Raw genomic sequence first — 12,097 nt, 5'->3', positions numbered from 1 at the left:
ATTGCTATCTGCTCAGCCAGCTAGCTTGTCAGCACCAAGCTGGACTTGGCGCTCACAGACAGAAAAGTTACAGGATTCAAAGGATAGTTGTACGTCGTCTGCATAGATTGAACAGGAAATTGATGGTGGCAATGCCTTCCTAAGAAAATTCACTTTCACAACAAACAAAGTGCAGCTCAAAACTCCACCTCGCAGCACGCCATTTTCCTGCACACGAACCCTCGAGAGTGCAGTTCCAACTGGCACGCGAAACGTTCTTTCAGACAGGTAACTGGCAGGTGTGTTTATCATGTTACCCGACATGACAAAGGGCTTCAAATCGTCGAGGATACCATACCGCCAAGCAGTATCACACGCTTTTTCAAGATCAAAGAATACTGTCATTGTCCTCATACTGGAGGAAGGCATTTTTTATGTATGACTCTAATGCAACAAGTTGATCGTTGGTAGATCACCCCGCCCTGAAGCCAAACCTGGCAGCTCTCGAGAAGATCCTTGTACTCCAAAAAGTACACGTCTCCTGTTAATCATCTTCTCGAGGAGCTTGTACAGGAGCTTGCCATAGCACAACTTGGGCAAGCTCGGCGACGCACCGCGGAGCACGCCGACATCGTGCACCGCGCAGTGCAAGGGAACACCATGCGCCGGCCACAAACTGAAGAGCAAAGACATCGAACACGCAAAGTTTACAAGCATTGCTCACACAGCTATGCTCACGTCTCCCGCCCAAACGAATACCACCGACAACAGCAGCGCAGGACATCGTTTCCGGTTCCGAAAACGACTATATGACGTCACGCTGAACCGGCCAGACACGCCGGCCAATGTTTCGTCACGCCGAAAGCGATTTCGCTAGTGCTGCTGATTTGTGGAAGCTCGCGGCCGGGACAATCAAAATTGATTTTAGATGCGATTCCGGCCTCGGATCGCTGCAAAAATTTCTGTGAGGCATCTGTACAAACTACTGAAGCCAATTATATCATTTTTTAGGCGTCAAAATTTGGTGTCAGTACTCCTTTAACATCTACTAGAACGAGCTCTGCTGTTCGGAGTCAGTAGCCCAGGGCATAAAGTTTCTTAGTAAGTATACTAGACAGGAAACTGCGCCTCGTAAGCCATGTCGTCATGGGGGTTCATGGAAAGACATCCTTTTTGGCTTGGGCTTGGCATGACAATTGGATTCCTAAGCGGTTTTGGGGATTTGCTTTCTTCACTATGCATTAACACGTTTACGAGCTACAAGGAAGCCGAAATACTCCCGTTTCTATGGTAGCCATGTTCAGTGAAACAGCAGGCAATGCGTGATCGCACCTGACGTTGCTCATGCCGCAGTCGAAGGACGTATGACTGAGCAGGTAATATGCCGCCGCGAAATTTGTAGCCGACGAAAAGAAGAAACAAAACATACTTCGACGAAGACAAGATACGGCAGATACGGGCGCTTGTATGCGTCCTATCTTGTCATCGTCCACGACTGTTTAACGCCACGTTTTCATTTTTCTTGAAACTAGCTGGCGGTCACGGTGCACCGGCTCACCACGAAGGCAACGTTTTCATAGGCACGCGCAAAAAACTTTCGAAACTCTTCAAACAATTTATCATTTGAAATATTGGTAAAACTAATAAAATCACAGTCGCTAATGAGGTACCCTCCAAATATCAACATTGTTTGTAACTACAACCTTGACCTGCGGAATAGCAGGCACAACCGTTCCGGCAAAAATACGCTTACCTTTTTTCCTTAGTTTTAAAACAGGCTATTTTTATTTTCCACTTACATAATTGCACACTATTCTTTGCGTTTTTGTGGCACTTTGTTTAAATTTGCGGTCATTAAAACGTTTCAATCCAAGCCAACGATGAAACTAAGGCGAGCGCGATGTATAATGGCGGCCCATGACGACACAGACGACCTTGATGTGAGGCGCATAGACGCTAGCGCCAGATTCCTCTCTAGTGTATACTGTAAGAAACTCTATGGCCCAGGGGTCCAAATGGGCTAAATTCAAGTACCAGCAGCATTAATTTCCTTAGGTAGGTTTAGGGGTGGGGCACACCATATCAACTGCTTGTATTCACTGGCGAGGTACGCATGCAGGCAACAATGTGACTGCACCGTCACTGTTTACGTCGGGCTCCGTGAGATGGCGGTACTTGTCCGTGCTAAGCACATGATTTGTATTGGACGTTCCAAACTCTACCCCCCCCCAACGCAAAGTAAAGCATCGAGTCCCATTTGAGTGCCATTAATAACATCACTGTTGACACCACCGTTGAGAATCGGGTTGAATCGGAGCAGATGACGCACGCCACTGCTTTTGTTTCTTCGGCGTGTGGGCGCAGTGGCACAAGCCGCGCCATGTCCGTGGCCGTTTCCAGTGTTTCCAAGCGAAGAAATTGACAGCTAAACTTTCCGATGAATACCACCTATATAACACGTTTAGCTCTGCATCACTCTGGAAGTGCTGCGCTTGCACCTGCTGTGAAAGGGAGTATCACATGCAGCGGTGAACTGACCTCTGGTGGTGGTCGTAGCGCTTCTTGGCCGGGTCATAGATGCCGCCGACGTCCACAACAACGTCGCACGTGTCCAGCACAGCTGGGTCCCGGGATCTGCATGAAGAGCAGGGTGTCGCAGGCACAGTATTTAGGGCAGTGCTGCTAGAGGTGCAAACCGAATTGCCACTCGCTAACAGAAACAAAAAAACAAAAGGTTGGAGGAAGCAAGGACCCCAACAAGAGATTATAAACGCCGAGTTGTCCTTGGCCATCGCTCAGGAGACGCGAAGGCAAAAGCCTAGGCATGCATACACTGCCAAGGTGCAAACATGGATGTGCGCATGCCTTAAAGGGGTCCTGAAATGCCTGCCGCCGATGCATGGATGTACATGTAACCAAATAAAGCAATGTATTGGCAATCTCCTCCTGCAAGAATTTTGTTAAAGCGATGAGTATTAGCTGAGAAATCGTAAATCAAAAACCGCGTATTATCGTCGCGCCGTATTTCCTCCTCCTTTCAACTGTTTCTTCGCTGCTGGCCCCTCCTCCCATGATGCTCCGCTCCTCAGCGGTGACGAACTTCCGCTATTGCGCTCCCACAGACTGCCGTCTGCTACGGGCCAGCTCTTTCGGCTTTTTCATCTTTGTTGACCCCATGGACACCTCTAAAGGCTGGAAAAGTGAACGAAGGACCTGGCCGCATGTGTGCGGCCTGGCCTTGCCCTTTCGCGGTGTACGTAGCTGCCGTTGGTATCGGCGGCGAATTCGCAGCCGCGCGGGGAGAATCGTGCGCTCGTTCCCTTTGGTGCACCGCGCACTGTTTATCCAAAAAGCGTGGTCTCAGATGTGGCCCCGCTGGTGCCGGGTGTTATTTTGCGGCGGTTGTAATTCCTACTACCGGCGGCATGTGAAAAAAGACATTTTCAACCGACACAGAACCCGTGCACAAAACGCGCCGGATCGGATCGGTTTATCAGCGGCGATGAACGTGAAGGCGAAGAGCAAACCAACGCTGCACTCGATCAGCGAGAACCCGTGTTCTGACAAGCTGCACCCATGTGTTGCATTCAACACTGACGGGAAAGCGTTTGTTTGCACTTGTTTGGATAGTCGTAAAATGTCCAAACACTCCGGCACTCCGCTAGCAGATCAGCCGGCGAGACATTTCGGAAAACATTTGACAGATGGCGCCGTATGCATTAGTGTGTCGCTACGCAAAACTGATGAGACGCTCTACTAAAACTCCCATCGCGGTGTCACGTAGCGGGACGCAAAAATTTAGCGTTTAGCGTATGCAAAGGCCACAAACGCTGTACTAAAACTCTATTAGCAGCAAAATAGCGTGCGTATGTGAGGCCGCTTGCGTTTACAAAGCTGCATGCCGAGCGCGTACGTTTCAAACCTAGTGACATCGTTTAAATACACTGGCAAGCACAGTGTAACGTAGTCAGATATCAACCGTATGCTCAGGCGACAATCAAGAGAGCTTGTTTTATGTGACTGCGCATAAAGGCCCGTTCGCGCTTGCAACGAAAGCGAGTGAAAGCGGCAGGAATTCCGTCGCTTTGTCGCGCGACGATCGTTTTTGTCGAATGGTCGGGACAAATTTTCGTCGCGCGACAGAATTTCCGTCGCTTTCGCTCGCTTTCGTCGCAAGCGGGAATGGAAAGTTCTGCCGCTGCCGTGCGCGCCGCAGCTCGGAGGTAACCGCGCGATCTGCTCAGGCCGAACGAACGCGCATACTCCTGCACGGCAGCGCCCCAAGCTGCAGCCGACGGCGTACATCGCTCCCGGCGCCCGCCTGGAGCCCGCCCTCGGCACACTAGCCAGTATATTTCAGGCACTATAATGGAGGAAAGATTTTTTGCTTCCGATGAACCTAGTTCTTTGCCCCTGTGTTTTTAAATACGTGAAGTGGTTAGCACGTCGTCCTCGCGCAGCTCTGTATCGTCGTAGCATCGCTGATTGTCCGAACGAATCTTGCAGCTAAGCCAATGCAGTGACCGAAGCTGTGTGTGTGTGTGCATCGCCTCCTGTGTGTTGTGGACGCGTTCGTTTCGCGATGAAATGCAACGTTGTACTTCTGCGGGTGGATAGTGCTTCCCATGGTCTGGATTATCTTTCTCGAACGACGTACGACTCAACCTCGCATGGGGTATGTGTAGTGTGCCTGGCTAAAAGCCTTCTCGCTTGCGCGCCAGAGTGGTGACTTGCTGTTCGTCCACGCAAACCGGGTGTGAGGTGAGTGCCGAATTTACAACGTGCAGGAGGAGGCAACCCATCGTGTGTCAATCGCGGTTCAGACTTGCAACGCATGTTGTGACGTTGCGTTCGTTCGAAACGCATCTCTGGATTGTTTTGAAGTTGAATAAAATGTACGCGTCAAACTCTGGCATTCGGCTCAGGACGTTCTCTGCGATTGCACCAAAGAAGTGCCACGGGGCTTTCTTTATGGTACGTACTCATGTAACATAAAATCCATGTCGTGCTATGGCCGTGTTGCATTCAATACAAACGGTTAAGCGTTTGTTTACACTTGTTTCGTTTGTCGTAAAATGTCCAACACTCCGGCACTCCGCTGGCAGATCAGCGGGCGAGCCGACGCTGAGCAGACGACTCATCTCTTTGCCGGAAGTGCGTGAAAAAGCCGCCCAATAGCAGGATGTCTAGCTCATGACGAACATCTGGGAATCGATGACGTAGACATGTGAAGATGGCGGCGTCCAAAAACACGAAGGAAAGAGTGAGAAAAAAGCGACAAACTTTGCAGCAAGACTGTGAGCTTTCCGCTGCGCGTAAAAGAGTAATACTTGGCACAGATGATGTTGACGACCCTATCTAACGATTGCGCTAGTTCATTTAGTGTGCTCAAAATGCCTTTCAGGGCCCCTTTAAGAGGCAGACACTGGCAGCACTGTTGTTCCGGCAGTTCTTTCGAGAGGGAAGATACGTGTGCGCAGTCCATCCATCAGGTGAGACAAGGCGTCTGGGGCCGATTAAAATGACTCCCTGTATCTGAGCGGTGTGCTTCCTTCAGGCTGCCAGGCCCCTTGTGGTCACATCGTGTTTTTGGCACGTTTCGTATCCTCGAGTTTCGCCCCAACTTTTCCAAGGGCACCTCTGCACGAGAAATGTAAGGCTTTTAAAGGGACACTGAAGTGATATGTAAACATTGCGAGATTACTTGCGCAAATTGTAGTCCGGAGTCCCCAGACTACGTTACGACAACTCTGGGCACGTTTACGCGATTTTATTTAGTAGAAAAATTAATTCGAAAATGCTGTCCTCCTCTTTTTACGCTTGCCCATTTTCTGCGGCGTTTTCGTGTGACGTCGAGAGGAGCCGAGCTCGCAATTGGTTGCGCTACTGCACGGCTCCCCGACCTTCAGACAGAGTCAGTCGGTCCAGCGTTTCGTCCGCCGGCCGCCGACGGGTCGTCGCAATTCGTTCGCTCAGTTGAAACGAAGCCAGGACACGTTTGTGAATGAAAGAATGGGCCTTTCTTTACTTGGTTAGTTTGTACACTGTATCTAGCTCCAAGTCAAGGTCGCTTCACACAAGCGCTGCACAAGCGCACATGCGACGCTTCGCTGACTGGTACACCAGTAGGAAAATATAAGGCCTCTTGAAGGCGGGAGAAGAGTCAGCGAAGTCAATATAGGTACTAAGGAAATAAAATCAACTGATATTTTTACCGTACAGCGTAAAAAAAGGGTGCGGGAAGCACTTTTTTGCGCTGGGCGAACAAGCACAGCGGTCAGCAGCACGACTACGCATCTGCGAACACTTTTCCGTCTACGAAATGCAATTGCTAGACGTGAGCTATTGTGGAAACTCGGGGGACGCTTACTGCACGAGCGCAATACAACAAATAGTCACCTAAGCTGCTTGAAATGCCAAAACTAAATAGAAGTGTAAACTTATTGAACAATATATACCTTATATTACCAAAGACGCGGAGCCCGTTCCGTAGCCTAGTGGTCGAGGGCGCTAGGTATGTTGGCGCAAGTGTTTTGCAAGTCACGAGTTCGAGTCCCCGCGGGTGCGTGCTTTTTTTTTGTAAGTTAACTTTTTCGTTTTCTGCCGATGTTTTCTACATTGAGTTCACCTTTTTTTGGGCCACAACGTTCATGGCTCCACGATCTAGTTCACAGAACGCGCGCAGGCTGGCACTGGCGCGCTAGCGAGTTCTCGTTGGCGTGCTGTTGCCATAAGCACCGACTGATTGCGGGCAGTGGGCACAGGCCAGAATGAACAGACCCTTGGCCTGGTGCGAACACGCTTTTTACGGTACAGGCATGAGTGAGGCAAGCTCCAAATATGGGGGAAAAGCGCATGACATTTGGGCGTCTGCGGGTACGCGGAGGGCGTCCATGCACTGCGTAGGCCTCAGCTAGTGAATGCTACGATTCCAAGCCGTCCTGGGAGGCTTATCTTTATGCATTTTTACAGGTGACAACATGGCAGAAGCGCGGTACGATGATTACTGAGATATTGAGAATGCCCATCCAACAAAGCCATTGGTTATGTTTTACAGAACCGAAACCGAAACCGAAACTTGTGTGATTGCTAACCTTGGGCATCGTCCAATCACGGCGCCCCTCCTCTCAACGTCACAGCCTTAGTTGGTGCGGCCGCCGCAAACCGCGCATGGTAGTTTTTCTTCTTTCGCGCTTTGTAAAATATAATTACCGATTTGTCAACCGGATAAACGATGAAAAGTGTGCTAATTTGAGCCAGTCTACGCAGTGCAAGCAAAAACGGGAGCTTGACAAATTCACTTCAGTGTCCCTTTAATGCCTTAACGGTGTACTCAATGAGCATGCGAACGTGCCTATCAACCACCCTCTGCTGGGACCCGCTGTTCTGCCAGAAGATACCACCACTGACCCGAAAGTGCTGGGGGAGTAGCCGTGGAACGTTTCACGCTAACAGTGTTGGACTCATGTCCGAGGCATGCTCAGCTAGCAGACAAAAGCAGCGGACCGAGCCTTGGCCAGGCAGCATGGTTCCCCCGCCTCCGTATTTGGCCTCACCATCTGAATACCTTGTTGTTCATTGCCTTCAATGCTACACAGCACGTCTGCTTGACCTGTTGCCACTGGGCTCGGTATAGCGGCCGTTTAACCTTAATTGTCGTTATATTGGTTGTTTAGTTTGGTTCATGCGAAAAACTGCCTCGTTAGAATAACACTGGCACCACTTTCAATCCAAACTTCCCTCGAACAAGCTCTATATTTAGCAAAAAAGAGAATGGCCATGAGACCGACTAGCTCATTTGCCAACGCTTACCACCTGGTAAATGGCCCATTTTGCCCGGGCCTGTGTACAGCCACGTGGAATTCTAAAAGTGCAGCAAAGGCTGCAACTACCGTTCAGCGTCTGGCAGCACCAACTTGTCCAGAGGTATTCAAAGGGACCCTGCAACACTCCCTGAGCAGTGCAAAGAAACCTGCGCGACGTCTAGATTACACTGCCAGGAATTCCACAGTCAAAATTACACGTGCACGTGAAGCAGCGAGCACGCAAATCACTCTGGAAGACACGGAAAAACCAACCGCGCTCTCTTCAATTTCCCTCATTATGCACCCCTGGCACCGCCGAAACTACGTCATTTGTGCGGTGGCTGTCCTATGGGCTGTCACTGGTCAACTTCACAGCTTATTGCTCGCATTTCCTATGATGATGTGGCGGCGGCGGCGCTCTGCACCAACCACTTTTATGTCTGAACCTGTACGCACAGTTACGGCATTTATTTTGTTTTGAGTGCGCGTGGAGTTTGAGTGACGAATTCAATACTCCCCTCTCAACGAGACCACTCGACAACAAACATTTATTGTTTCAAAAACGCCCTACCAACCTGAGCGCGCACTTGCAAGCACACAGCCATGCCTGCTTTTTTTGTTGCACCATACCGGAAATAGACGCCTCAACGTTGCGGAGAAAAAGAAGAAAACTCCCCGGCCTGTGATATATCAAAGGCCACCAAAGAGATTCCACGGGCCGCTCTCCCTCTCTGGGAGAGAGCATGCAGCTTTCGTCTCATTGTCCGCGGTTGAGTTGAGCGGGAACGATGATGCACGATTTTTCATTGCACGTAGTTTTGATGATGGTGAAAGGATTTTCATAATTCCTGCGGTAGGCGATTGCTGGGACAATAGACTTCACTCCAAGATACTTTCCGAGTAGTCGATGGTAAGTGCTGCAGGGCCCCTTTAACATAAACCATTTGTGAAACTCCGCTTCATAATCCTAGAATTGATTGATTGATTGATTGATTGATTGATTGATTGATTGATTGATTGATTGATTGAGTGGAGGGTTTAATGCGCCAACACTACACACGCGATGAGACGCGCCATAATGCACAGCAGCAACTGGACTCTGCTGAACGCTTATACTTTGCAACACTACCTAATAAAAGGAAGCTTGCTTTTCAAATCAAGAAGAATTACCCTAAATAATGTCGACTTAACGGTTTCAAAGTTTTCCCTTTATGACTTTCGGCAGCACTACTACTATGTGCGTTTTATTGGCGCAAGGGCGTCTGAGGCCAAAGAGCGCCAAGACAATGTTTGTTTACGTTTATTGCTAAAATACCATGGCGATGATGGTGATGTACTTGATAAAAAATAGTGTACAGATGGGTGTAAAGGGCCCTTACTCTAAAAGGGGAGGATGATTAAGATGAGAGGTAACAATGATGATGTTTAAGTGTGACAGTGCTGGGGGCATCATGACCCTAGCTCCAGCGATGGCAGTGACGTCCATGAAACCTGTTATGAAAACGCTCCGAACCACCCTCACTGTCATCGGGTGGCCCTGATGTCACACATGGTATGAGATGAGTGCTAAAAATCCAATGTCAGCGAGGTAGGCTAAAAGGCGTTCACTTCTGATCGGGGGTTGATCGGATAAAAACAAAGATGGGAGTAAGGGTATCGTGTAGGTGTATAGTTCGGGGAAGTGTCGTTTCCTTGCTTCATGGTATGCCAAACATTCAGTCAATACGTGGAGAACTGTAAGTCGTCGTCCGCACTTCTCACAAGCAGGTGGTGCTGTTCTTAAAAGGTATGAGTGAGTAGCATGTGTGTGACCTATCCTTAATCTACATATTGATATTTCTGTGAACCTGTTCCGTTTGTCTGTGTTGTATTTCCCTATTTGTGGTTTTATAATGTGTAGTTTGTTTTCGATTTGTGTGTCCCACTGTAACTGCCAGCGCCTCCGAATCCTACTCCGAACTGATTGCTTCATGTCTAGGTAGGGAACATGTGGAATATCTACAACACTGCGGAGAGCCGCCACAGCGGCATTCTGGTCAGCAATTTCATTGCCCGAAATGCCGCTGTGCCCAGGTACCCAGCAAACTATTACAGTGAGTTTTAGAGCGTAGGCAGCCATTATGGACTTTATAAGTCGATTTAAAATGAAGTTCTTCGTTGGTTTTCCTGAATGAAGAGCTAGTACTACACTTAGGGAGTCTGTAAAAATAATGGAACTGTGTATTCTGTTTTGTGTAATGTGTTCCACAGTTGTTAAAATGCCGTGTGCCTCTGCTGTGAAAATACTGGTACTTTTGTTCATTGTCTTTGTGATAGCAAAGTTTGGGCCATGTGCAGCGCATGACACAGAATTAGCAGACTTGGAGGCATCTGTGTAAAACGTTGTGTAGGGATATTTATGCCGTAGGTGTAGGAAATGCTGTAAGACGAGTTCTCTTGGTGCAGTTTTTTTGTTAATGGCTCGAAAAGATAAATCACAAGAAACCGGGGACATTTCCCAAGGAGCGACAAGGTCTGTGATCGAAGTTCTGTAAGTCTCGGTAAGAGAAATCCCAAGCTCCTCAGCTTGCACTTTCACTCTCAACGAGAAGGGCAGAGATATAGACGGCCGACTGAGAAACAAGTGCATGGCAGAGCTGTCGTGGATAATAAGTGAGGAAGGATGATTTTTTATAGATGTTGTCTTCACAGCATACAATAGGTCTGTGTATAAGCGCTGGTCTTCCAGGCACCACTGATCACATTCCACGTATAGGCTTTGCGCAGGACTTGTTCGGAAGGCTCCAGACGAAAGGCGAAGCCCCAGGTGCAGAACAGGGTCAAGCATTTTTAAAGCGGTTTTCGAAGCTGACCCATATAATACGCTCCCATAGTCCAACCGCGACTTCACTAAACTGTTGTAGAGACGTAGCAGGCACAGCTTATCTGCGCCGTAGGAGTGGTGGGATAGGACTTTTAGGATATTCATCGCCTCTATACATTTTATTTTGAGTAGCTTTATATGAGGAATAAATGACAGCTTTTCATCTAGCAGAATGCCTAAAAACTTGTGCTCCTTTTTCACAGGCACAGCTACTCCATTGAGCAGGACGGTGGGCTGAGGGTGAATACCACGCCTCTTCGAAAACAGGATGCATGTGCTCTTTTGAGGATTTAGCTTAAAGCCATTTTCTTCTGTCCACTTTACAAGCCTGTTTGTGGCAAGTTGTACCTGCCGCTCACAAATAGATAGATTACAGGACCGGAAACTGATGTGAACATCATCCACATAAATGGAGTAAGAAATTGTACGGGGCAGAGCTTTTCCGAGGGTGTTCATTTTAACTATGAAAAGTGTGCAACTCAGTACTCCACCCTGAGGAACGCCATTTTCTTGCATATACAGCGCAGATACTGCAGCCCCGACCCTCACTCTGAATGTTCGTTCAGACAAATAGCATTGAATGGCATTAAGCATATTTCCACAAATACCAAAACATTTTAGGTCCCGCAGGATGCCGTAGCGCCAAGCAGTGTCATATGCTTTTTCTAGATCAAAAAATATAGACATACAATACTGTTTGTTCACAAAGGCATTTTTCACATAAGATTCAAAAGCGACAAGTTGGTCCATTGTTGACCTGCCCGACCGAAACCCTGCCTGGCAGCTGTCGAGAATACCATTGTATTCCAGGAAGTATAGTAACCTTCTGTTAATCATTTTTTCGAACAGCTTACACAAGCAGCTGGTCAAGGCAATGGGGCGATAACTTGAAACGCAGGAGGGATCCTTTCCCTGTTTAAGCAATGGCACAATCACAGCTTGTTTCCATGTCTTAGGAAAGTGCCCGACCCGCCATATCTTGTTAAACAAAAAGAGGAGAGTATGAATTGTGTCTGTATGAAGGTGTTTGATCATGGTGTACGTAATGTTATCAGCACCTGGCGCAGAAGGCTTGCAACCGGCCAACGCAGTCATGAGCTCGTGAAGAGAGAATGGAGAGTTATAGGAGTCATTCGATTGTTTGTGGTCACGTATGGACTTCTGCTCAGCCGACTTTTTGTAGTGCATAAATGTGCTTGTGTAATGTGAGGAGCTTGAGATGTGTTCAAAGTGTTGCGCCAGCGCATTTGCCTGGTCCTCTAAGGTGTCACCAGTGGTGTTAACAAGGGGTAAGTTATATGTCCTTTGTCCATTTAGTTTTCTTATCCTATTCCAAACCTTTCGCGTATCTGTGAAGGAATTTATGGAGCTTAAGAAGGACCTCCAGTTATTGCTTTTGGCCTGACGCCGAATGCGCCTTCCCATGGCTTTGGCGCGCTTGAATGCTACA

At 48.4% G+C, this 12,097-nt stretch overlaps 1 protein-coding gene across 3 annotated transcripts in view; it reads right to left on the bottom strand.

The window, feature by feature from the left end:
* Positions 1-12,097, bottom strand: part of LOC144162425 (MYG1 exonuclease-like) — a 59,994-nt gene that overhangs the window by 23,241 nt on the left and 24,656 nt on the right. For all 3 annotated transcript variants that reach the window (XM_077692945.1, XM_077692946.1, XM_077692947.1), the window contains one exon: positions 2,518-2,613. In XM_077692945.1, the coding sequence (XP_077549071.1) occupies positions 2,518-2,613 (96 nt within the window). The remainder of the gene's footprint in view (positions 1-2,517; positions 2,614-12,097) is intronic.

The sequence above is a fragment of the Haemaphysalis longicornis genome, unplaced genomic scaffold, assembly GCF_048455015.1.
Source record: "Haemaphysalis longicornis isolate Haplotype H1 unplaced genomic scaffold, Haemaphysalis longicornis Haplotype H1 scaffold_12, whole genome shotgun sequence".
In the NCBI taxonomy this organism is placed as follows: Eukaryota; Metazoa; Arthropoda; class Arachnida; order Ixodida; family Ixodidae; genus Haemaphysalis; species Haemaphysalis longicornis.
This window is presented reverse-complemented; position numbering and strand designations above follow the sequence as displayed.